The 27,922-nt window shown below is 37.0% G+C and overlaps 1 protein-coding gene across 2 annotated transcripts; it reads right to left on the reverse strand.

Moving 5' to 3' along the window:
• On the reverse strand, positions 1-26,775 carry LOC133613534 (OX-2 membrane glycoprotein). Of its 2 annotated transcripts, none has more exons than XM_061971144.1 (7): positions 26,593-26,775; positions 21,858-21,944; positions 21,461-21,781; positions 11,315-11,644; positions 4,978-5,262; positions 321-422; positions 1-173 (listed from the first exon to the last, which is right to left on the reverse strand). In XM_061971144.1, exons 2-7 carry the CDS (start codon positions 21,928-21,930, stop codon positions 166-168), a joined length of 1,119 nt encoding a protein of 372 aa, XP_061827128.1. In that variant the 5' UTR covers positions 21,931-21,944; positions 26,593-26,775; the 3' UTR covers positions 1-165. The 2 variants fall into 2 exon arrangements, with proteins under 2 accessions (XP_061827128.1, XP_061827129.1); XM_061971145.1 differs by having other exon boundaries at positions 21,858-21,970.
• Between the last annotated feature and the right edge of the window lie 1,147 nt (positions 26,776-27,922).

Raw genomic sequence — 27,922 nt, forward strand, 5'->3', positions numbered from 1 at the left:
AAATAAAAGCATAACTTTTATTTAAGTTTTCAGTGACTTTAGCTTTGGAAGGTTATACATGAGCAAAGATGAATGTCATTAAGTGGTTGGTCCTACTTGGGATCGTGATTGCCATCCTGTGGAGGCGTCGTGATGATGACATGTTCCTGCTCCAAACTGGAACCTTCAGTCAGCTGCAGCAACACATACGAGCAAGAGCGAGTCAAAGCATCTCAGTTAGAATAAACTTCAAATGTGCTCTGATTTACGGTCACAATATTAGACACACAACACAGCAGCTTTATGTGTGCTGCATTATAGAGACTTGGAATCAAACGCACCTTCTTTGCGTAGGAAGCACTTCCAGAGGCAGAAGCAGAGTGCCAGCACCAGCAGCGCTGCTACGGTGGTGACGGAGATGAGGATGGCGAGGGCAGTGCCAACTATGACAGAAACAAGATGGAGGTTGCAAGATTGCTTGGAATTTGTGACCCTTACATCAGGGAAAAAAGGTTTGATTGAACCCACTCATCTTGGGACAATATATGGATACTTTTCAAATGCTCTTGTATTCAGACAATATTTTCGGTACATTAGATGGAATTTTAGATAAAAATTCCATCTAATGTACCGAAAATATTGTCTGAATATTCTGAATATTTTCGGTAAATTAGATGGAATTTTAGGTAAAAATTCCATCTAATATACCGAAAATATCGTCTGATTACAAGAACATTTGAAAAGTATTTGGAATTTAAGGTAAAAATTCCATTTAATATACCGAAAATATTGTCTGATTACAAGAACATTTGAAAAGTATTTGGAATTTTAGCGAAAAATTCCATCTAAAATACAAAAAATATTGTCTGATTACGAAAACATTTAAAAGTATTTGGAATTTTAGGTAAAAATTCCATCTAATATACCGGAAATATTGTCTGATTACAAGAACATTTGAAAAGTATTTGGAATTTTAGGTAAAAATTCCATTTAATATACCGAAAATATTGTCTGATTACAAGAACATTTAAAAGTATTTGAAATTTTAGGTAAAAGTTCCATTTAATATATCGAAAATATTGTCTCATTACAAGAACATTTGAAAAGCACTTGGAATTTTAGGTAAAAATTCCATCTAACATACCAAAAATATTGTCTGATTACAAGAACATTTAAAAAGTGTTTGGAATTTTAGGTAAAGATTCCATCTAATATACCGAAAATATTGTCTGATAATAAGAACATTTGAAAAGTATTTGGAATTTTAGTATAATTTCCATCTAATATACCGAAAATATTGTCTGATTACAAGAAAACTTGAAAAGTATTTGGAATATTAGGTAAAAATTCCATTTAATATACCGAAAATATTGTCTCATTACAAGAACATTTGAAAAGCATTTGGAATTTTAGGTAAAAATTCCATCTAACATACCAAAAATATTGTCTGATTACAAGAACATTTAAAAAGTGTTTGGAATTTTAGGTAAAGATTCCATCTAATATACCGAAAATATTGTCTGATAATAAGAACATTTGAAAAGTATTTGGAATTTTAGTATAATTTCCATCTAATATACCGAAAATATTGTCTGATTACAGGAACATTCGAAAAGTATTTAACATTTTTGTAAAATTTCCATATAATATATCGAAAATATTGTCTGATAACAAGAACATTTGAAAAGTATTTGGAATTTTAGGTAAACATTCCATCTAATATACCGAAAATATTGTCTGATTACAAGAACATTTGAAAAGTATTTGGAATTTTAGGTAAAAATTCCATTTAATATTCCGAAAATATTGTCTGATTACAAGAACATTTAAAAAGTATTTGGAATTTTAGGTAAAAATTCCATCTAATATACCGAAAATATTGTCTGATTACAAGAACATTTGAAAAATATGCGAATAAGAAGACATAATGAACCTTTTTGAACAATATATGGATGCCTTTGAAACTCAAGAACCCTATTGGTTTTGGATGATATCCTCCTGAGAAGCAGCGTCCTCTGCAGAGGAAAGTATCGTTCAAACCCAAGAGTGTTCTTGCTTTAGCATCATAGCAATCATGACTAAAAGTTGACAGCTTTGGTTAAAAAAATGTGGCGAGTAGATAAGAGTAGTGATGGATGGATGGCAAAATCAACAGGGTTCTTACTACATATACAAATAGTTTGGAACATTTTAACTGTGTTAAAACATTTTGAAATTTGGCTTAAGATACTGTAGCCATATTGCATAGTTACCGTGTCATTCAAAGTCAATTGGGTTCCTGGGTGAACCTTCAAAATCATGAGGGTTCTTGCTCGGACAACAACAAAAGGACAAGTGGACAAGGAGACACACACTAAAATACACTGACCTCGGACCTAAGCCTTTTACACCATCTAGAGTCAGTCAGACATTAGTCAAGATCAACAGGGTTCTTGCTGTGACATAGAAAAATAGTTTAGAACTGATGTTTCGAACATTCAGATGTTTCCTTACCTCACTTTGGCCTAATTTACCGTAGCCATTCTGCATATTTAGAATTTAAAGTCAACTCAATACGGTTCAGGAGTGAACCTTCAAATCCAACAGGGTTCTTGCTCGAGCGGCAAGAAAAAGACAGGCGAACGAGTAAACACACAAAAAAAGCACTGATCTGATCACTGACATAAGCTTCCTATGCCATCTGGAATCAGTCAGAAATCAGTCAAAATCAACAGGGTTCTTGCTGTGACATAATCAAAAATAGTTTTGATTTTTTTTAACATGTACATACATTTGACCTTCGGCCTTGGCTACTTTAGCCACTCTGCATTGTTTAAAGTCAACAGGATTCCTGGGTGAACCTTCAAAATCATAAGGGTTCTTGCTCGGACGTCAACAAAAAGACAAGTGGATGAGTAACAAAACAAAGAAATAAACAAAAAAAAAAGAATTGTTCTGACTTCTGACCTAAGCGTCCTACACCATCTAGGATCAGTCAGAAATCAGTCAAAATCAATAAGGTTTTTCAACAAAGTCCAATATGTCTAAAGATAAATTGGATTCAGATAAAGCCATAAAAACAAGACCTTTGACTCGTGGCCACCTGCAGTGTCAGATATAGTTCAAAATCAACTGGGCTCTTGATGAATGCAACAGAGTTTGGTTGAGTTTGATTTGACCTTTGACCTCAGCTACCGTCAGCCATCTAGTGTCGAACAAAATCAGTAGGGTTCTTGCTTTGACATGCAGTTGAAAAAAGGAACAGGCCTCAATTTGACCCTGGACCTATGACCTAGTCTTAGTCCAGACCCAGTCAAAATCAATAGGGTTCTTGTTGTGACCTACAGTGTTAGTACAGTAAAGTTTGATTCACTGGAAACTGGAACGAATACTGAGTTGACCTTTGACCCCGACTACCGTTCAAACTCAGTAGGGTTCTCGCACAGACGTTAAAAAAGTTTGCTGCTTGGTTTTGCAGTATTTTGACGTTTGACCTTGCTTTTTAGAATATCACATTTTTCAAAATCATCAAGGTTCTTTCTGTCTGTGTCTCTCTGACATGTAGTCGGGTGTCAGTCAAAGTCAACAGGATGCTTGCTGTGACAATGACAATAATTGAGAGAGGCCTAAAACCATCAATATGTACTGATTTGATCTTTCATCTTAGCTACAATCACCAACTAGAGTTGGACGTCATTCAAAAACAATAGGGTTCTTACATTGACAGACACCGTTAGCTTAGGCTGTCAATCAAAATTAGTAGGGCTCTTGTTTCAACACACACCGTTGGCTTAGGCTGCCAGTCAAAATCAATAGGGTTCTTGTTTTGACAAACACCTTTGGCATAGGCTGTCAGTCAAAATGAATAGGGCTCTTCTTTTGACAGACACCTTTGGCCTAGACTGTCAATCAAAATCAAAAGGGTTCCTGTTTGGACTGACACCTTTGGCTTGGGCTGTCAGTCAAAAACAGTACGGTTCTTGTTTTGACAGACACCTTTAATTTAGGCTGTCAATCAAAAATTAGTAGGGCTCTTGTTTTAACACACACCTTTGGCATAGGCTGCCAGTCAAAATCAATAGGGTTCTTGTTTTAAAAGACACCTTTGGCATAGGCTGTCAGTCAAAATTAATAGGGTTCTTCTTTTGACAGACACCTTTGGCCTAGACTGTCAATCAAAATTAACAGGGTTCCTGTTTGGACTGACACCTTTGGCTTAGGCTGTCATTTAAAATTAACAGGGTTCTTGTTTTGACAGACACCTTCGGCATAGGCTGTCAGCCAAAATTAATAGGGTTCTTCTTTTGACAGACACCTTTGGCCTAGACTGTCAATCAAAATCTATAGGGTTCCTGTTTGGACTGACACCCTTGGCTTAGGCTGTCAGTCAAAAACAATAGGGTTATTATTTTGACAGACACCTTTAATTTAGGCTGTCATTCAAAATTAGTAGGGCTCTTGTTTCAACAGACACCGTTAGCTTAGGCTGCCAGGCAAAATCAATAGGGTTCTTGTTTTAAAAGACACCTTTGGCTTAGGGTGTCATTTAAAATAATTAGGATTCTTGTTTTAACAGACACCTTTGGCTTAAGCTGTCAGTCAAAAACAATAGGGTTCTTTTTCGGCAGACACCTTTAATTTAGGCTGTCATTCAAAATTAGTATGACTCTTGTTTAAGCAGACACCTTTAGCTTAGGCTGCCAGTCAAAATCAATAGGGTTATTGTTTTAAAAGACACATTTGGCTTAGGCTGTCATTTAAAATGAACAGGGTACTTGTTTTGACAGACACCTTCGGCATAGGCTGTCAGTCAAAAACAATAGGGTTCTTTTTCGACAGACACCTTTGGCTTAGGCTGTCAGTCAAAATCAGTAGGGTTCTTGCACAAATAGCTAAGTTTCCAACCTTATTTTACATGCACGTCTGGTTTTTGGAAGTAGTGTTTTGACCTTTGACCCTACTACATTGTTTCTTGTAGGCATACAATTAAAAATGAATAGGGTTCTTCCTGTGACTGACTTTTGGTGTTCATGGAGACGGCGATGGGGGCCTCCAGGCCTCGGTGGTGCACCAGACATTTGACGGACACGTCCTTCAGCAGGCCCGACCGCAGGCTGAGAGTGCTGACCACCAGAGTGGTGCCGTCCTCCTGGGGCAGCAGTGTGGTGACGGGAGGGCCTAAGGTGCGGTTGTCTCGCTCCACGTTCCACACGATCTCCACGGGGGGCCGCGACACGGCGCTGCAGTTGGCCTCGATCAGCCCGGAGGACGTACTCTTGTAGATCACCTGAGGTTTGGGCAGCGCTGTCAGGAGAAAGTCATAGTTGGTGTTCTTGGTGGAGGGCGGGACATCGAAATGAAAACAATAACAATATTTCGGGGCTGTAAATCTAAATCCGAACTACCGTTATCAGTTATAGAGGTATTCGAAAAGAACATGATTTAGTAATGCCTTTTGACATATCAGGGCCATTTAATGATGACTTGACATGAAATTATTACATATGGCTCCTTTAATTCGATTACTCGTTACTTTATTCCGAACACTTACCAACATATCTCAACAATAAAACAGTTAGATTTGAGAATTAGCTGCAGGCTACACTCTGGTCTCAGATAAACCCTGGTTTAAAAGAAACAACCTCCAAACCCTGAGTCCACTTTTAGGTATGTGAATTCTATAAGAAAACTTCTGCTTTCAATTTTCTGTTCCCAGAGCACAAGGAGAAGGAATGTTTTTAGTTGGCACGAGTACTTTGTGTTTTTTTTTTTTTTATCCATTGTATTTTCAGCCCAGAGGCTTGTCGGACTTGTAGTGGTACTCCTCAGCCTTTATTTATTTGGTTTGAACGCTCAGGAACAATCCTTGAAGCCGCTGTGAAATTGGAAGGAATTCCACTTTGTTGTGATAGCAACAATGCTCTGGATTGGATTTTATGTATTTACACTAGAGATGTCCGAAAATATCGGCCTGACTATATTATCGGCCGATAAATGCTTTAAAATGTAATATCGGAAATTATCGGTATCGTTTTTTTTATTATCGGTATTTTTTTCTTTTTTTTGTTGCTTTTTATTAGTGCACCAACCCAAAAAAACCTCCCTCCCCCATTTACACTCATTCACACAAAAGGGTTGTTTCTTTCGGTTATTAATATTCTGGTTCCTACATTATATATCAATATATATCAATACAGTCTGCAAGGGATACAGTCCGTAAGCACACATGATTGTGCGTGCTGCTGGTCCACTAATAGTACTAACCTTTAACAGTTAATTTTACTCATTTTCATTAATTACTAGTTTCTATGTAACTGTTTTTATATTGTTTTACTTTCTTTTTTATTCAAGAAAATGTTTTTAATTTATTTATCTTATTTTATTAATTTTTTTAAAAAGGACCTTATCTTCACCATACCTGGTCGTCCAAATTAGGCATAAAAATGTGTTAATTCCACGACTGTATATATCGGTATCGGTTGATATCGGTATCGGTTGATATCCGTATCGGTAGTTAAGAGTTGGACAATATCGTAATATCGGATATTGGCAAAAAAGCCATTATCGGACATCCCTAATTCAAACCCATTCTATTTTCATTTATACTCAACTTATTTACTTATTTATTACTTACAATAATGTATTAAAGGCACTGTTATATACCTTCACTGTTGCAGTGTGAATTTAATTAAATTGTATTGTATTTTATTGATGGTGAACAACTGTATTACTTTCAATATTATTTTACTTAAAGTGATTTTTATTTTGTGCACGGTGGTCTAAAGTTATGTATGATCATGCTACAACATTGTACATCACATACTGTATTTTCACTTTCTCATGACAAAATGTCTGAAAAGGAGTAGGAAGAAGCAAAATTTATTTCCCTGTTTCATAGCGATTTCTAACACATTTGTTCAGTCAATTCCTGTGCTCAATCTTTAATAAATAAGTGTGAATGTTGTCTGTCTATCTGTGTTGGCCCTGCCATGGGGCGGCGACTTGTCCAGAGTGTACGCCGCCTTCCGCCTGAGTGCAGCTGGGATAGGCTCCAGCACCCCGGCAACCCCGAGATGAATACATTTGTCTAATTTTTGCCATTTAACCGTTGCATCGTTTGGCTAGTAGCAGTGAAGTGAGTTCACTGACACTCTGTAAACAGAGACTCTAGGGCTCTCATTGACTTTTAATATTACAATAACTTAATGAATGAATACATATATAAATGCAATTCTCATGAATAAATAGTTGTTTATAAGTTGTGAATCACATAATGAGATGAATAAGATTGTCTAATTTTTTCCATGACGTTCATGTCATAGTGTTGTAGAACTAATAGCTACTGTATAGGAGGTATAACAACCTCCGAGGACAAAGCTACAAACAATGGGAGACCGGGCTTTCTGCTCCGCCGCTCCCAGTCTGTGGAACGCTCTCCCTGACCACCTGAGGTTACCACAGACTGTGGATGCTTTTAAAAAAGGCTTAAAAACCCTTATTTTAAAAAAAAGCCTTTTTTTTTTTAGATATATGCATACTAGTTTTAGCTATTTTGCTGTTCTAGTTTTTATTTGTATTTTTTTTTTAATATCTTTTTATTTTTTATTTTTTTAATACACTGTAGCACTTTGAGGTTGTTTACTCAATGTAAAGTGCTTTTTACAAATAAAATCTATTATTATTATTATTATGTATATGATTCATATTTTATTTTAAATTTTTGGAGCAAAGTTGCATACCAACTGAAGTCAACTCAACTAGATCGAAATTAAATACATTTACAATAGATTACATGATGTTACAATAAAAATAAATACGTTTTATATAAAATAGAGACGGGCAGCATGGTGGTACAGGGGTTAGTGCATGTGCCTCACAATACAAAGGTCCTGAGTAGTCCTGGGTTCAATCCCAGGCTCTGGATCTTTGTGTGGAGTTTGCATGTTCTCCCCATGACTGCGTGGGTTCCCTCCAGGTAACCCACGCAGTACCTCCCACCGCCAAAAACACGCACCTGGGGATAGGTTGATTGGTAACACTAAATTGGTCCTAGTGTGTGAATGTGAGTGTGAATGTTGTCTATCTATCTGTGTTGGCCCTGCGATGAGGTGGCGACTTGTCCAGGGTGTACCCCGCCTTCCGCCCGAATGCAGCTGAGATAGGCTCCAGCACCCCCCGCGACCCCAAAAGGGACAAGCGGTAGAAAATGGATGGATGGATGGATAAAATAGAGACATGTCATAGAAGTGTATCAAATGCAGCCTTTATTTTACTCTATTTGATTTAATGAGATGTAGTGGCGACTTGTCCAAGGTGTACATCGCCTTCTGCCCAAATACAGCTGAGATAGGCGCCAGCACCCCCCCGCAACCCCGAAAGGGACAAGCGGTAGAAAAGGGATGGATGATTTAATGAGGCACCTGGGGATAGGTTGATTGGCAACACTAAATTGGCCCTAGTGTGGTAATGTGAGTGTGAAGGTTGTATGTCTATCTGTGTTGGCCCTGCGATGAGGTGGCGACTTGTCCAAGGTGTACCCCGCCTACCGCCCGAGTGCAGCTGGGATAGGCTCCAGCACCCCCGCGACCCCGAGAGGGACAAGCGGTAGGACTACAAAAATTAAAATTATATATTTTTAATTTTAATTACCGGTACTTTTTTTTTCAAATACTTTATGGTATACATAAATGTATATATGTGACTAATTCATGAATAAGAAGATGACAATAGGGCACCGATAGTTCTCAGGGTTAAAGGGCACCATGTACAGTAGAGGCACGACATTGTCCATGGCAGTACTTGAGGGTATGATAGACATTAGCATTCGGACAACAATCCAAATGCTAATTGTGCTGCACCAATAAGAACACTTACTGTACTGTACTGTGCAGTTGCAAACAAAAGCACATGTGTTTATGGAGGCCACGCGATGGAGGAGTGGGGACCAAAGCGTACACAAGCAGCCACTGTGTGTCGCAAACACTGACAACAGTCATGCATCAGGACCTCTCTTCTCTGGAGTCTTTTACGTGGACCCTGGGTCGTTACACTCAGGAAGACTCGCTCAACATTCCAGTCTTAAGGCGCACACATTCCGGGCTTTACTACAAATTCCCAGTTGAGCCTTGACCTCGTTTCCCCCGCCCCCCCTCCCTAAAAAAAGCACCGACATACACCGTTAGGAACAACTACATGTACAATAGGTGCTCTACTGCAAAAACACTGCTGTTGTGAATCACATAAATGATTATAAGAGACACCACACATGCCAGCAAGCAATATTAGTTTTGTGATCAATAAAATGTTATCCAAGAGGAGACTGAGGGCAGCAAGAAAGTGGAGACTAATGTTAGCATGTGTTTGTTTTTGTCATCTTTAGTTGTGTATCCTAAACGAAGTACCCGGTAGTTACTTAGGAAGACACTGGTTAACGTGCTTTTACAATTGCGTGACAATCAAGAATGTAAAAAACAAACAAAAAACTTTGCAAAGTAGAGGCAAAGTGTTTTGTTGTATCCTCTAGTTAGTGTTTTCTTGTCTGTTTTTACAGACTCACAGTAACAGTTAACTTAATTTTACACTTACGTGACAGTCAAGAGGGTTGGAATTTTTTTTTTTCAAAATGAATGTTTTGTTCTACTCAAGATTTAACAGTGTTTAACTGCAATTAATAACGACTGGATGCTATAGACATATGTATAACAATATCTAGATGTTTTATGTTTATTTATTTTTACACTTGTATGACAGTATGTAGATGTGTTAGGAGTGTTTTTAAAAAAAAATCTCATTATTAACAGTAATTAACCTTTGTATGACAAAATGTTGATTTGTTTGGAGTAGTTTTTTGTTTTTTAATCTTAATGATAAGAGTGATTAACTTATTTTTACACTTGTATGACGATATGTCAATGTGTTAGGAGTGTTTTACTGTTTTTTAATCTTAATATTATTAGTGGTTGACTTATTATTACACTTGTATGACAATATGTAGATGTGTTAGGAATGTTTTTTTGTTTTTTTAATCTTAATAGTAACAGTGATTAACTTATATTTACACTTGTATGACAAGATGTAGATGTGTTAGGAGTGTTTTTTAATCTTAATATTAGCAGCAATTAACTTATTTTTCTACATCGGTATGACAATATGTACTATTGTTATACATGAAAAGCTCTAGATGTGTTAGGAATGTTTTTTGTTTTTTTTATCTCGTTATTAACATTAATTAACTTATATTTATACTTGCATAACACAATGTAGATGTGTTAGGTGTGTTTGATTGTTTTTTTAATCTTAATATTAACAGTGATCAGCTTATTTTTACACTTGTATGACAATATGTAGATGTGTTAGAAGTGTTTTTTTGTATCTCATTGTTAACAGTAATCAACTTATTTTTACACGTATATGACAAGATGTTGATTTGTTAGAAGTGCTTTTTGTTTTTTTAATCTTAATAGTAACAGTGATTAACTTATTCTTACACTTGTATGGCAATATGTCGATCTGTTAGGAGTGTTTTATTGTTGTTTTAATCTTAATATTATTGGGGTTAACTTATTTTTACACTTCCATAACAAGATGTAGATGTGTTGAGAGTGTTTTATTGTTTTTTAATCTTAATAATGTTAGGGGTTAACTTATTTTTACACTTGCATAACAAGATGTAAATGTGTTGGGAGTGTTTTATTGTTTTTTAATCTTAATATTATTAGGGGTTAGCTTATTTTTACACTTGCATAACAACATGTAAATGTGTTGGGAGAGTTGTATTGTTTTAAATCTTTAATATTATTAGTGATTTAACTTACTTCTGCACTGGAATGATAATAACTTAATTTGTCAACAGTGTTTAACTTATTTTTACACTTGTATGACAATGTTACCAATGTTTAAAAAATATTTTTTCATGTTTTTTTTATCTTGATATTACCAGGGATTCAATTATTTTGCACTTGTATAAAAGTTTCAGGATTTGTAACGGGCGTTAAATTGTTTTTCTATCCTATTAAAATTGATTAACGTCTTTCTACACTTGTATAACAATATCTAGATGTGTTAGGATTGTTTTGTTGTTTTTATGTTACTTTGAATAGTGGTTCAATTAATTTTTCCACATGTAAGACCATACCTAAATGTGCTTTTATGTAACACTTTTAGTTGTAATTAACTTCTTGCACAGGCACACACTTGAGAAATTACTTGGGAAAGTGAGTGAAATCATAGTTTTGGTAGAATTTAACTGTATTCTGTAAAAAGAAGCCTAAAATGTCAGCTTGAGAAGAACCTCTACTACAACTCTTAACGTTTCTATGTTTAATAAAGCTTGATTGCATGTTCAAACCATGTTTACCGTATGTGGAGAGGCAGACCGTGGAGCTCTTGGGCGCGTCTTCATGCGTGCTGTACAGGCAGGTGTAGCAGCCCTCGTCCTGGATGACCACAGGCTGGAGGGTGAGCGTGCTGTCCGACAAGGAGGCGCTGAGCCACGCCCTACCCTGGTAAGGAGGCTCTATCATGGGGTCGCTCCTCTTGGCGAAGGAGGCCACGTCCGAGGAGGCCCCCTGCGGCGAGGTGTACCTCCAGGTGACCCGCTGCACCTTCTCGGGCAAACCGTAAGAGCACGAGAGGGACGCCGTCTTGCCGCTGATGGCAGTCTTGTTGCTGTCTGCTGTCACTGATGCTATAAGAAGAAGACAATATCACTTTATTATCATCTTTAGTGACATCATCTCTTGCAAGATTTTTGTTATTTTGCACTCTTTCACCTGAATATTTATTCCATTCATTATTGTGACGCTTCAAACCTCGGGGCCCATTTTGGGAGTGTCTGCAAATAGTTCAAAATATGGCAGCCAAAACAGAAACCGGGTGCAAATCTGCAACAGATGTTTGTGCTTAGCAGAAAAAAAAACCTGTTTTTTTTGCTCTCTGAGCATTAAAAATATGTTTTATTAACATGCTGTCAGGTGCACCTGGTAAGGATATATCTTACATATGCGCATGTCATACGATATATCGTGTGATAAACACGTCTCTTTGGGTGGGGGTGGCAAAAAACTAACAAAAGCAGAAAAATATGAAATAAATTCCATCTTAAAAAGTCAAAAGTGGAAAAAAGTACACTGCTGACAATTAGAGCGCAAAAATAATTGGACCAAAATTGAAAAAAATTTAATTCATTCATTTGACCTCAGATCAGACAGCATTAAGGATTGTGTTTTGCTTTTTCTTTGGCTTTCTGTGGCATTTTGTTGTTGTTGTTGCATAGAACAGGGAGAAAAGAAGAAGACCACAAATAGAATGTTACATGACAATTTCAACTTCTTTCTACTCTCGCATGACAATACAATTTTACCTCAACTTAGGAGTGTTTTGAGATAAGAGCTGTCTCTCAGATAATTATTATGCTTGAAGTTGCAAGCAAAATTTGAGTTACAAACCTCCCCGCCATTAGTTGGTGTAGCAAATGTCCCAATGAACCTTGTAAGATTTGCCCAAAACTTCTTCTCTTACTCACTAGCATTAGCTTATAGCCACAGATGGACATAACTTTGTTTTCCAACCATGGGACTAAAGAAAATGAGTTGGAAAGGACAGTGCTGAGGAGTGGATAATATTTATTGTAATAAAGAAAGAAATCATCAAAAACATGACCGAGTGTGTCGCCATCTCGGCGAAGCAATTTGATCACTAGCAATCACCGCTAGTCAGCACTATACTGAAGCAGAATGAGTCTTACGCCAGCCAAGAAGGTTACAATACAATTTAAACGGCGGACATTTATCCATGAAAAAAAATGGAAAAGCTGCTGATGGTGTGTTTGACAGAGAAGAAGCTACTACTACATCATTTACCCTGTCTACTCTCCAAGGCAAATTATGTACATTATTATTACATTACTTCATAAAACTACTTAAATTGTTAGTAGTACATTATATTGTATTGTTTGTATACAATATTTCTTATCTAAAAGTTTTGTTTTTAAAAAGGCATGTTGCATGTGAAAATGTTGCTGCTTTATGTGGCCGAGCAAAGATTAAGTTGATTTCAATTAATTTTAACGGGAGATGTGTTGAGTTAGGTGCTCCGTCACAGAACCAATTAAGCTAGTAAGTTGAGGTACTGCTGTACGGCATCTCGACGTGTTGAGTATTTTGTTGTTTTTGTCGTCTTAATATTAAAACCGGTTAACTTCTTTTCAAACTTAGATGACAATATGTGTTGAGAGAATTTTGTTGTTTTTGTCATCTTAATATCAAAAGTGATTACCGGTAGCTTCCTTTTACACGTACATGACACAGTAACAGATTTAAAAAACTGCGACAAAAATGACCTTCAGATGACACCTTTATTTTTGTTGTTAAAATTATGTATTTTATTTGAATATATTCTGGTTAGCTTAATTTTTACACTTAGACATGTTGAATTTGACGTTAATTTTCAACGGCAGAATGTTGGGTTGTATATCTGCATTTATTTTGTTGTCCTTATAACGTTATATTACACCCTAACACACTGCTTAACTTCTCTTTACACTTGCGAGGCCACAAATTGGCGATGCCACTCACGTTCGCATTACATCCTTGCTATTTCAAGTTACATTTATTTATTTTTTTCTATGTTTTCCTATTATCACTGGTATAACTTCTACATAAACTTGTATGACAGTTAAGAAAGTTGACATGTTACTTAAAACACTGCAATATTGAAAACAGAAGCAACTTTTCCCATTATAAATCATGCAAGTCCGATGGATCTCTTCCAGACAACCAAAAACAGGAAAATAAAATAAATGTTTACAGAGAATGATTATAGTTTCACATACAGAAAACAATGTTGAGTTATTGTACATGAGAAATTAAATAAATAAATCACTTTTTCCTGTTATTGAAGACTGTTGGCAAAGACGGCGATGTGTGAAGAGGGAGAAGGGCAGGGGAGTGTTACATTCAGACTTTATAACAAGCTATAGCCAAAATCCAATAATGGTTCTCACCTTCTTTATCAAAATGCTGGTAGATGCAACTTTTTGTGGCTCCTAAGGTGGTTTATACTCAACTAAAAAAAAAACTTTTTTTGTTTGTTACTTGCAATGTTTGGCCGTACAATATACGGAAAAAATGGCAACTGTTTTGTCAAAAATGTTATAAAATGAAAAGGTGAGGCGTACAAAAACCAAAGCACCGCTGTATTTCTGTTTGAATAATTTCTGGAAGATTGTTTGAAAAAAAAAGTAATGTTCTGCTCAAGGGTCCCCCCTTATTTTTACTGTCGTGTCATTTGATTTAAATATGCTTTTTATGTGTACAAGCAGAGCACACAACTTAGAACAGTAACACAAGGGATGTCCTGGATGGTCCACCACTAAAGTAGTGTACGGTAGTTGATGCAGTGGCGAGTATGGCAATCAAAGTAACACTATTCTTTTTTTAATTTTTTTTATCAGCTGTTATTTCACGGTCAGATTCCTCCATAATGTTGCTTTAAATCTCCCATCCACAATAACACTGTAGCGGTTTTTTCTCAGGCCATAATAAGCTAAATGGAATGTGCAATCATAACGCAGGAGGCCTCGCTGCGGATATTACACGAGGAGCATGCAGCAGGACCGCTTTGAGGATTTGAACTCGTTCTTCCTGTCACTATGATTGTAAATCATGCGGATCTCAAAGGGAAACGTCCTCCATGTGTTCATGATCTACATTACACATGTTTCCTGGATTTAATCAATGCTAATCAATTGTCTGTGATCATCAAACACTCACACTGTGAGCTTTTGATTCAATACAACATCCATATTTAGCTTTTTGTTTTGTTCATCTTATTTAAAAATACACCAAAATAAAAGACCCAAAATTACATTTGTAAGATTTGTCTTTTGGCTTGTAGCCATAAGCTCAAAGGTGCTAGAAACTTTATCAGAACTTGGGTACTTTTTTAAGTAAAAGTACTACTGAAGTACAAATTACATAAAAATATACAAGTAAAAAAAACAAAACATTTAAAAAACAAAAAACAAACCTTAAATCAAGCACAATAATGCTGGGAATACATCACGGCATATCATAGCAATCCCCACTTCCCATGCTAACTTTCCCTTGAGTGGCTATAGCCAGCATAGGACATGTTTTGTTGATAATTCCAACATCTCACTAACTTTTAGGTATTTTACAAACCTTTCCGGAGTATCAAAGAATGAAATCAGCTCGGTTGGCTTTTTCTTTAGCTTTTTTTGGCGACGACACTCACGAAGCAGTGTCAAGAAGAACATGCACAGGAAGCGGCGTCATTTGTTCATTAAAAGCTAACATCGAGCAATGTGTTGCTCTAATGTTTTACAGCTGTTAACTTCTTTTTACACTTGTACGACAGTTACTGGAAGTGTGTTTAAAAGAATGACACATTGGGACTTTGGTATCCATCATCATACAGCGTAGTCTCCATTTACAGAACCTTCAGTGTACGAACTTTTAGATTTACACACCACACCCCGGATAAAAATATGCTGTGCTGCATGAACGTTATCTCCGTATACGAACGTATCACACCGCAGCCATTTTGTGCCCGGCAGCACATCCATTGTAGGCGGGCTAAACAATCTCCTGTTGTTTTGGTTTTGCGAACTCAATAAACAAGATATAAACCACAATTGTAAAGTTACAACAGACTTCACTGCAAAAACTGAAATCTAAGTAAGATTAAATATCTCAAATAAGGGTGATAGTTGCTTATTTTCTGTCTGATAAGATAATTCTTCTCACTAAGCAGATTTTATGTTAGAGTGTTTTAAGGGTTTTGGTCCGAAATTATCTCAGTAAGATATTACAACTTGTTGCGGAGATTTTATGACCTATATTTTTTATTGTTTATATATTGTAAAATTGAGTAAAACATGCTTGAAACTAGAATATCAACGGTTGCAAAGCTGTGTCGTCAACACTCACAAGTATAAAACTACTTTTTTAAAGTAATAATTTCTTACTTCAAGCATGACAAAAAAAATCATGATGCCGAGCGCACATCATTATGTCAAGATAATGGCACTATCCATCCATCCATCCATTTTCTACCGCTTATTCCCTTCAGGGTCGCAGGGGGCGCTGGAGCCTATCTCAGCTACAATTGGACGGAAGGCGGGGTACACCCTGGACAAGTCGCCACCTCATCGCAGATAATGGCACTAGCATTTACTTAATTTAAGAATATTTTACAACATGTTGAGCAAAAAGGTCTCATTTATTTATTTTTTCTATCAAGAAAAGTGCACTTGTTATTAGTGAGAATATTCTTATTTTAAGGTATTTTTGAGTTCATTGAGGTTAGCTAATTTTACTTGTTTTGGAAAGTCTTGACAAGCCAAATCTTCTTGTTCTATTGGCAGATAATTTTGCTTAGTTCAAGTAAAATACCCCTAATTTTGGTATATTTCTTTTCTTATTTTTGAACACTGACTTTTTGCAGTGTTCAAGTTAGTCCAATTTTCAATTTGTTGAGGAGAGAACACACAGAAAATAATACAAATAATAACGGAAGAAATTAACAAATTAAAGACAAGCCTTGACAAAAACAGACTACCTTTGAATCTCAGTAAAACTAAAATAGTGCTATTCAGTAACAGCAGAAGAGAAAGTCGGACACAATTACAATTAAACGGAGTACACATTGAAAGAGTAAAATAAATCACATTGTTGAGAGTCAGTTAGATTAATAAAATGAACTGGAAATATCATATAAAAATATAGAACATAAGCTGGTAAGAAATATTTCAATAATGGAAAAAGCAAAATATGCTCAGTTTTTGTGTAGAAATATGGGGAAATAACTTTAAAAGTATTCATTCACCAACAGTGTTACAAAAACGATCTGTTAGAATAATAGATGATGTTGGATAGAGAGAACATACAAGCACTTTGTTTATTTAATACAAATATTGAAATTCAATTATTTGGTGCATTTGCAAACAGCTATAATTATGTACGAAGCAAACTATAACCTCTTACCCAAGAATGTACATACATGTTTTCTCAACAAAAGAGGAGAACTATAACTTTAAAAACCTTAGAACATTTGTATGCACGTACAAGACTTAAAACCTTTAGAATATAAGTACCGTATTTTTCGGACTATAAGTCGCAGTTTTTTTCATCGTTTGGCCGGGGGTGTGACTTATACTCAGGAGCGACTTATGCGTGAAATTATTAACACACTACCGTAAAATATCAATATTATTTAGCTCATTCACGTAAGAGACTAGACGTATAAGATTTAATGGGATTTAGCGATTAGGAGTGACAGATTGTTTGGTATATATACTATATATTATAGTTATTTGAATGACTCTTACGTTAACATACCAGGCACGTTCTCAGTTGGTTATTTATGCCTCATATAACGTACACTTATTCAGCCTGTTGTTCACTATTCTTTATTTATTTTAAATTGCCTTTCAAATGTCTATTCTTGGTGTCGGGTTTTATCAAATAAATTTCCCCAAAAAATGCGACTTATACTCCAGTGTGACTTATATGTTTTTTTCTTCTTTATTATGCATTTTCGGCAGGTGCGACTTATACTCCGAAAAATACGGTATGTGGAATGCAAATAAGGAATGGATTAAGCAAAGACGTCACACAAAGTACTAATATGATTCACTTTAAGAAGCTGTTCAAACTCAAAGTGTTTACAAAGTGCAAAGAAAAGGAATCCTTTTATCTTTTTATAGAAACATTTTATGCTTTATTGAAAAATTGGATAATCTTATTCATCTCATCATGTGCTTTTCAACTTGTTCAAGTATTTATTGAGAACTGTATTATTTGTGAAGTAACTTGTGTATGAATGGAGAACAAGAAGTAATTAAATGTGTTAGTAATTGCCATGAAATAGTAAAGGGGTAGGATTAAATAAGCTCTGCTTCTTCCTACTCATTTTCAAACATGTTGTAATGGGAAACTGAAAAAAAATGTGATGAAACATACTGTATTTGTATGCATGTTCAAAATAAACTCAAACCCATCCATCCATCCATCCATCCATCCATTTTCTACCGCTTGTCCCTTTCGGGGTCGCGGGGGGTGCTGGAGCCTATCTCAGCTGCATTCGGGCGGAAGGCGGGGTACACCCTGGACAAGTCGCCACCTCATCGCAGGGCCAACACAGATAGACAGACAACATTCACACTCACATTCACACACTAGGGACAATTTAGTGTTGCCAATCAACCTATCCCCAGGTGCATGTCTTTGGAGGTGGGAGGAAGCCGGAGTACCCGGAGGGAACCCACGCAGTCACGGGGGGAACATGCAAACTCCACACTGAAAGATCCCGAGCCCGGGATTGAACTCAGGACCTTCGTTTTGTGAGGCACATGCACTAACCCCTGTTCCACCGTGCTGCCAAACTCAAACCATAAACCATAATATGAGTCCAAAGAAAGCAATGGACAAGTGATGTGTGTTTTGAAACATTCATGAAGTATCCACGGCATTGTTGTCACTGCCTCTCCCACCCTGCACGCCAAGAAGATTAACCGACAAGTAAAGTGGATTTAATTTTTTTAAATTCCTAATCATTGCAGCAACATACTAGCTTTTAAGTTAAGGAATCTTGTGATTTCAACCCGTGGGTGCACCACAGGGCTAGTGACAGTATGTGTGCGTGTCGGCAGGGTGCCGAAAAATGAGTGCTTTGTTATTGAAAGTTGATCCATCAGCCCCTTGTTATGTTTGTTTGACATACAGTACTGTATAGCGCTTCATATTGTGTTCAAAGTGCACAAACCTTTACTAAAATATTGACTTTTGTGACAGCTGGAACCCATTATTCATGTTTACATTGTTTCTAATGAAGACATTTGCTTCAATATAAAAACTTTTCTGTTCATGAACCCTGTTCAAGAGTTCATGAGTTCGGTTCGTATATCGAGGTTTCACTGTATTTAAGGCAGAGGATATTATTGGTTTTACAGTGCTTAACTTCTTTTAACACTTGAATGACACCTAAGAACATTAAAATTGACTTTTCTCTTTGAAGTTAAGACAGTGTTTTTGTTGTATTTATGCCTTAACACTAGAAGTCCTCGGGTTTTCTTACTCCCCCTGCCATTCCCAGAAGGCAGCCAAAAGGCGGTTGGTTTAAAATGTACCACTCACCGACCGACAATTAGCCACCTTTCTTTTGTAAAAGCAGCTATTACATCGGAATGTAGTGGACCATTGAAATGCTCAGATTAGGGGGAGAGGTATGCCTAAATAGAGGGAAGTTTCAGACATCTAATGATAGTTTTTGTGTTGCTGCAGGACTGCAAGTAATATCAGCTGTACATATCTCCAATTTGATTAGAAATACTGTTTCTTATGTAGTCCATAGTCAAGTGCCCTTTTGCAAAACTGCCATTGACTCTTTAGTTTAACGTTTTTATTTTATATTTTTTTTGTTTCTGTAAAATGTTCTTGTAAAATGTAAACTTTTCTCAAAATATTCCTACAGTGAATAATTGTTGTAATGACAACTTTTTTCACACATTACTTTTTGTAAAAAAAAAAAACCAAAAAACTTTGTTCACATTTTTTTTTCAAGATACTTTAATCATGTAAAATGGTATATATGTTTATGTAAAATCTCAACTTTTGTCTCAAAATATTCCTACAGTGCATAATTCTTGTACAATGACAAATTTTTTCTCACAATATTACTAAATTTTATTTAAAAAAAAAAAAAAACTTTTTCTTTAGAAAAACTTGTTTTAAAATAACTATTTGATTTCTCTCAGACAGAAAATGTGTGGTCAGTATGGATACATGAATCCACTTGGCAGTGTCTTTAGGAGACATGGAATTCATTTCCACAGTTATGTTGACGACCAGGGGCGCCGAAAAGGGTGGTAAAGGAGACGGATTCTAGGGGCCCATGATGGAGGGGGGCCCAGAGAGGCCCCTAATGATGATGAAATTATAATACAGAAAAAATAATGACACTGTGTTGGGGGCCCTGTAAAGATTATTTTCATGGGGCCCAAAATCCCTAGCTGCGCCTCTGTTGACGACACACAGTTGTATATTTCCATGCCTCCTAATGACAAAGACCAATTGATACTCTTTTTAATTGCATTCCAAATATTAAGCCTGGATGGCAGATAACTCTTTAAAGCTTAACCGGGACAAGACTGAAGTTTTAGTCATTGGCCCTGAGGCCCTGAGAGAGAAACACATATCAAAACTACAATCATTGTCTTTAACTCTATCACTACAAGTGAAAAATCTAGGCGTCGTTTTTGATTCTGACCTTAGTTCCATACCACATATACGAATATACCAAAAAAAGGGTTTTAATCATCTTAAGAATATAGCCAGAGTTTGCCCAGTTCTCTCTCAGGGCAACACTGAGACGCTAATGCATGCTTTTATTACAAGTCGTATAGATTATTGTAACGCCCTGCTTCCTGGTTATCCTAAAAAGGTTATTACACCTTTGCAACTACTCCAACTTTCAGCGGAACGTGTCCTGACGAAGACCAGAAGGCGGGCTCACATTACACCAGTTTTAAAATCTCTGCATTGGCTCCCCATGTGTTTCAGGACCAATTTTAAGGTTCTTCTTATGGTCTATAAAAGTTTTTTTTATGGTATTGGGCCTTCTTATCTTTCAGGTTTGCTTTTACCCTATGAACATTTCTGGGCCCTGAGATCCTCCGGCACTCATCTCCCCTCATTATTCAAAAAGTCAGGACACAAAGTCACGTGATGGCATCTTTCCACCATTATGGCCCCAGTCAATGGAATAGCTTGCCAGAAGACTTCAGGACTGCGGAGAACGTTCATGTTTTTTAGAGCAGGCTTAAGACCCACCTTTTTGATTTGGCTTTTATCTAACATTTATTATTTTATCGAAGTCATTTGTATCTTACTTTTTATCTTATTAGTTATGCAAGATTTTACTTAGTTCCATTTTTACTGTATATTAATTAAATGTTTTATCTTTTTTATTTACTTATTTATTATCATTATTTATTTTAATTTTTTTTATCTTCATATGTCTTACTTGCATTGTATCCTTTATCTCTATTTATGGTTCCTACTATTTTACAATTTTATTATTTTTACTTTCCAACATTCCTCAGATGAGCCATCTGCTTTAGGGGTTATCGACCGTGCTTGTGGGGGCGCTTTTGTGTCAGCGTCCTGGTGGCCATGGTCTGATTACCTCCTGGTGCAGATGGCTCCTGTGATAGTGTTTACTCACATGTCTCCTCTGTACTCAGCCATGCGTTCATTTGTTCATATAGTTGTATATGTGTGTATGTGTGTTTGGTATCTGTGTCCGTGCATGCCTATGTGATAATGGGGGATCTGGGTCATCGGGGTATTGTTTTTGCGTTGCATTTCTTTTATGTATAAAAAGCGCTTTATGAATAAAGTTTGATTGATTGATTGATTGACTTCTTCTTCACAGTTTAACCCTGGAACTTCTTTGTTAACAATCAACTCATTTGACTCACCAGTGACAGACAGGCAGGTGCGCCCTTGCTTGGAACCAGAAGGGAGCATGTCAAAGATGCAAGTGTAGCATCCTTCGTCCCTATAGCTGACCCTCTGGATGGTGACGGCCGAGGTGTCCTTTGAGGACGGGGTGAGCTCCACGTGCTGCTGTCCGCTCACACTGTCCCTGTTGCCCGGCTGGTAGGTCAGCAGCGTCTGGTTCTGGACGTCCAGCCAGCGCACCTGTCTCACAGATTCACCTCTGTCCCTTGAAAGGGCGCAGTTTAATGTGAACGGCTTCCCAACGGTGGCTTGAGTACGCTCCGGGGCTGTTACCTTACCTTGGACACAAACATAATCAATCATTGTATCGACTAGTGCACATGCGTGATAGTGAGTTGAATACAAAAGATTTACCCTCTAGTATCCCCATCACCAACAGGAGGACGCACACGTGCAAACATTTCCTACAGGATACCAGCATCATCATTATCGCCTTCGTCTCTGCTCATGTAAGACAAGAGGGAGATCTGGTGAGGAGAAATCAAACTTTAATTACGGCCTTCGTCTCTGCTCATGTAAGACAAGAGGGAGATCTGGTGAGGAGAAATCAAACTTTAATTACTGTGCTGACCACAATATAAGACTGTTTTTTTCTTAGTAAGTCGTGTTGTACTAGATTTATACATGCAAACCAACAGATGAGCGAGTCAGAGCTTTTCTTCCTGTCACACACAAACCAGTAAGCAGTTGAAAACGTGATTTGAAATGAAAAGACATCTCGAATTGTTTTAAAATGATGACTACATTTCGTTAAACAAAATCTGGTCCAAAAAAGAGAGGTCAATTTACATTCGGGGTCGTCGTACATCCTCCTAAAAATGAGCAAATGCCAAACACAAATAGAGGTGAATCTGATATTTTGTAAGAAGATGACGTGTTAAATTTTGCATTAAATTATGCCGATGTCCATTGCACTGGATATTTGTTTTCGGTATTTTTCTTTTTGTCAGATGTATGCCAAGCATAGATGTCCACTGTAGAGGTAGATCAGGTCAAGGTCAGATTTGACTGAAGATAATACTTGTTAAAAATGCCACAAACTATGTAAACGTCCACTGCAGAGGACATTCGTTTTTGGTCTATTCTAAACCACAACTCTACAATTTTTATTGTCAGAGTTACACGTTTTTGGAGAAACAATAGTCTTGTTATGCAAAAACACAAAGGTCTTTTGTAAGAAGTCGGTTTGTTGGTTGAAGTTTATTTCAAACATGTATATAGTTTCAGTATAATACATTGTATATTTTACATGTTTATAATTTTCTTTACAACATGTCCAAAAAGCAGTGATGGGCAAGCTACTTGGAAAATGTAGTAAGCTACACAACAATCTACACGGCAAAAGTAGCTTGCTACATTAAAATTACATTTAACGGCATTTATATCTGTAGACCCACATGTATAATATCAATGTTAATGTAACTGAGAGTGTACAAATGGACCCACTAACAACTACCTCTAGCATTTTAATTTGCCTTTTCTTTATTATTCATTTTCTCTACCTACAGTAAAAATAACAGCATCTATCTTTATATTGACACAAACATTAAAGGACTTGTGTGTTGTGGTGTGGTCACAGTTGGTAATGGTGATGTGCATTAAAACTGTTCATGAACTCAACTCACCTTAATGTGTGTTCCTAAATTTTTGTTGGATGTCTTGGATGAATACAGCAGTTATGATTTTGGTTTTCATTATCATGTATTTTATTTGACAGGGACTGCACAATTAAACACTGCTACCAATAGGTAACCGAAGTCAAAGTACATAAGATTTCTAGCCACAGGCTAATTTGCAACCCTTATCCCTGGTTAGGCTTTTAAAAAAAGATGAGAAGTGTAAACCACATACAAAAGGATTAAGACAAGTACAAAAATAAAAACACATTGAAAATAATTGGCCTCATTTGTCCATACTACACCCACTTCTAGTGCTCACACTTTTCCTTAAGCCACTTTTTCAGAGTAAACAACTAAAAACCAAAGGTTTTGAGCATTGTTTTCTCTAAACTCATACAGTTGTCTAATAATGGCCGAGTACACACATTATTGTGGGTTTCCTGGACGTCGTCTTCATCACTAAAGGAAAAATCTTATCTGTGGGAGAGAATCCTGCTGCCATTTTCAAGTATATGGTAAATGGGTTGTACATATATAGCGCTTTTCTACCTTCAAGGTACTCAAAGCGCTTTGACACTATTTCCACATTCACCCATTCACACACACATTCACACACACTGATGGCGGGAGCTGCCATGCAAGGCGCTAACCACAACCCATCAGGAGCAAGGGTGAAGTGTCTTGCTCAAGGACACAACGGATGTGATGAAGTTGGTCGAAGGTGGGGATCGAACCAGGAACCCTCAGGTTGCTGGCACAACCACTCTCTCAACCGCGCCACGACGTCCCCGTATGTAAATAAGTATGGTTATTTTTTTTTCTTTGAGTTGTCATGTGACATGAGTGCGTGATTGTTCTGATTTTGTTTAAGAGTTTCGATGACCCGCCTTATCTTGCCTCTGATTGGCCAGTCCGTATTGTTTTGCCCAAACCTCAACCAATTGTGACTCATCATACAAACGCTAACCAATCTTAATGTATTTTCTCCGTATGGATGTTGTCATTCATCCAGGTCATTGTATTTTCTCTGTATTTTTTTGGCCTGGATTAGCTGTGCGTTATTGTAGCTTGTAGCTTTGATGAAAGCTACAGGCTACACGGGTCTAAAAATAGCTAAGCTCCAAGAAAAGCTACTCTTTCAAAAAGTAGCTAAGCTACCACAAAGCTACTGGGAAATGTAGTTAAGCTACGTAGTTTAGCTACATGTAGCCTGATATTGCCCATTACTGCCGAAAAGGAGTATAGGAAGAAGTGACTGGAAGGTCGTGAGTTCAAACCCCGGCCGAGTCATACCAAAGACTATAAAAATGAGACCCATTGCCTCCCTGCTTTGTACTCAGCATCAAGGGTTGGAATTGGGGGTTAAATCACCAAAATGATTCCTGAGCACGGCCACCCCTGATGCTCACTGCTCCCCTCACCTCCAAGGGGGTGAACATGATGATGGGTCAAATGCAGAGGATAATTTCAGCACACCTAGTGTGTGTGTGACTATCGTTTGGACTTTAACTTTAAGAAAAGCTTAAAATTGCATTAAATTATGCAAACGCCCACTGCGGTGTACATTTGTTTAAATAGCCCTGTTATACCAAGCACAAATGCCCACTGTATTTAAGGTCTTTTGTAAAAGAAATGACAGTAGTTAAAAATGGCATCAAACTATTAAAAGAGGACATTTGTTTTTTATCTATTCTTAACGATGACTACTGCCATTTTTTTTCGTCAGGGTTTCAGATTTTTGGAAAAGAAATAGCCTTGTTATGCAAAACACAAACGTCCATTGAAGAAGTAGATTAGGTTTTTGTAAGAAGATAACACTTGTTAAAATTTTTACCAAAATATGTAAACCGTCTACTGCAGAGGACATTAGTTTTTGTTTTTTTGTAAACCAGGGGTCCCCGAACTTTTTGATTCGGGGGCCGCATTGGGTTAAAATAATTTGGCCAGGGCCCGGGCTGTATATGTATATATATCATTCCTTGCGCACTTACCGCACGCTCGCCCGACACTGCGGCGCGATGATGTCACGTTATCGATGAGAAAATGCATTTTTAGACAATATGATTTGCCTCAGTGTCTAAGACAGATTTTTAAAAATTATAACAAAAATTTGAGACTTCCCGCAGGCTGGATTTTGGACGCAGGCAGGCCGTATTCGGCCCGCGGGCCGTAGTTTGGAGACCCCTGTTCTAAACTACTACTTCTGTTTCTTGAGTTACAGATTTTTGGAGAAAACATAGCCTTATTATGCAAAACACAAACATCCACTGTGGAGGTATATCAGGTCTTTTGTAAGAAGATGACACTTGTTAAAAACTGCATTAAATTATACAAACATCCACTGTAGTGGATATTTGTTTTTTGTCTTTTTTTTTTGTCAGATTTACTCATTAAAAAAAAAGAAAATAGTCCCGTTATGCCAAGCACAAATGTCCACTGTAAACGTATAACAGGTATTTTGTAAGAATATGACACTAGTTAAAAATTGCATTAAACTATTTAAACGTTCACGAGAGGGGACATTTGTTTTTGATTTTTTCTCAACTACTTCTACAATTTCGTTTGTCAGAATTACACATTTTCCGAGGAAATAATAACCCTGTTATGCCAAGTAAAATCATCCACTGTAGAGGTAGATTAGGTTTTTGTAAGAAGATAACACTTGTTAAGCATTGCACCAAACTATGTAAACGTAAACATATCTATTTTTGCTGTATTCTAAACTCCTACTACTGCTTTTTTTTGTCAAAGTTACACATTTTCAGAAAAAAAAGTAGCCTTGTTATGCAAAACACAGACGTCCATTGCTAGAAGGATGCTGATTTTCCCGGAAAATATTCTGGTCAATACTTTGTGTTAAACATGAACTCCATATTTTACAGAGATGTGCGACGTGTTGGTAAAGTTTTGTTACGCATTTTAACCATTTTATAACTTATCTATAAACTCTTCATATGTAGAGGCAGATCAAAACACACAAAACACATGTATCTCCAAATCTTGTGAGTTATTTTCTTTTCATTCAAAACAAATATAAATGACATTATTGTCCAACTAAAACTTGGGATTTTGTGTTTTCTTTTATTAATTAAAGATGCCTAAAGTATGTACAGTGACAATATAAGTTATACATAGCTATTACGTCATGGTAATACATTTAAATAGGAAGATGTATATTTATGTATGTATGTACCCTGTAATGTCTCCCTGTGGATCCCAAACTTAAATTCAGGTAACATTATAGCATCAACATTGTACTGATTTAGGTCTAAAAGTGTAGTAAAAGTTCCAAAAGTTCAGTTCAAAGGATCCAACAAACCCTAAAATTCAGCACAATGCAACATCTGCGCAAGAAAAATAACTCCCTCCAAAGTGGTCAAGCCACTAAACTAAAACACAGCATTTACACGCTAATTATATATGCTTTCATGCAGGAAATACTTTTAAAATCCTCAAAACAAGGCACTTACCTTTCCTTGTCACCAGATGCTGGGTGGTGTTCTACCTCAGCAACATATCCCAAGTCACTGTGGCTTCCTAATATCACTTTTAAAGAACAAGAAAGAGATTTTTTTTAAACTCCTGAGTGTTTTCAATTGTGCAACCAAATGTGCACCAGCAGGGTGAAGCTCCAGATTGCACTGATGAGGAGCACAGACAGAAGGGTAGATGTGGGAGGAGAGGAAAGGTCATTGTGAAGCATATGGATTGGACTCACAGCGCCCTCTAGCGTGCTGGTGTTGAAAAACAGTATATGAGAGCAGGAGAAAAGTCTATTTAATTTGCTGCTCTTGTACACAAGAATGCGACGTATTGTTTTGATCGCTGTTTGGTTAGCAAGCAAAACACAATTTTTGGAATTATTTAGTAATCACTTTTTACTGTTACTGTCTACTTGCATCGGTGGGGCAGGCGGTGCAGCTGGGCAAAGAGATGACGCTTGAGTGGAACATAGATGTTTGGCCTTGGCGAAGGTCTTACTGTATACCGTTGCAGAAGCGCCAATAAACTGTCTCTATTCAATCAATAATGACATTTAAAAATCAATTAATTGATGGCAATTAATTGATTCAAAGCAAATAACCGCCAATATCTCTGATTAGCACCAAAAAACATTGGGCCCCATTCAGCAATAAGTTCCTATCTTTTCCTCTTATCTTTCTTCCTAAGTGATTTCCTAAGAGGAGTCCATTGAAATTTATGACGTGTTCCTAAACGCCCAAATTGTTCCCAGCTGCTGTTCTTAAGTTTCTGAATGCCAAATGGTTAGCGCGTATGTGTCTATCATAATTTGCATATAAACACGCCCTTATTTCCACAATATGTATATGTAAACGCCCTTAATTTCGTAATTTGCATAGGTTAAACGCCCTTATAATTCCCCATAAAAGGGCACAATTCCGGCGGAAAAGCCGAACATCAAACACGGAAAAAACACAGATTATAGAAGAGAAATTCATATTATCCCGCGGGGGAAATACATAATGTCAAAACGTAAATTTAAGAAAGGGGTGACAGCTCTCGGTAGCCTAAAGCGTACAAATAAATATTCGTCACTTCGGGCAAATAGGTCTACATGGTCGTGAAATATGCGCTCCCTGCCCAGGCCACGATCTGCGGCATCTTGCAGTAGCAGCAAAAGCATTGCCATTGTGTGTGTGTGTGTGTGTGTGTGTGTGTGTGTGTGTGTGTGTGTGTGTGTGTGTGTGTGTGTGTGCGTGTGCGTGTGTACGCACACAGTATTTTGAAATGTCTATATATTGCTCATTTTGCTATATGTCTGTCTGTCTGTCTTATCTC

This window comes from Nerophis lumbriciformis, linkage group LG13 (assembly GCF_033978685.3).
Source record: "Nerophis lumbriciformis linkage group LG13, RoL_Nlum_v2.1, whole genome shotgun sequence".
In the NCBI taxonomy this organism is placed as follows: domain Eukaryota; kingdom Metazoa; phylum Chordata; class Actinopteri; order Syngnathiformes; family Syngnathidae; genus Nerophis; species Nerophis lumbriciformis.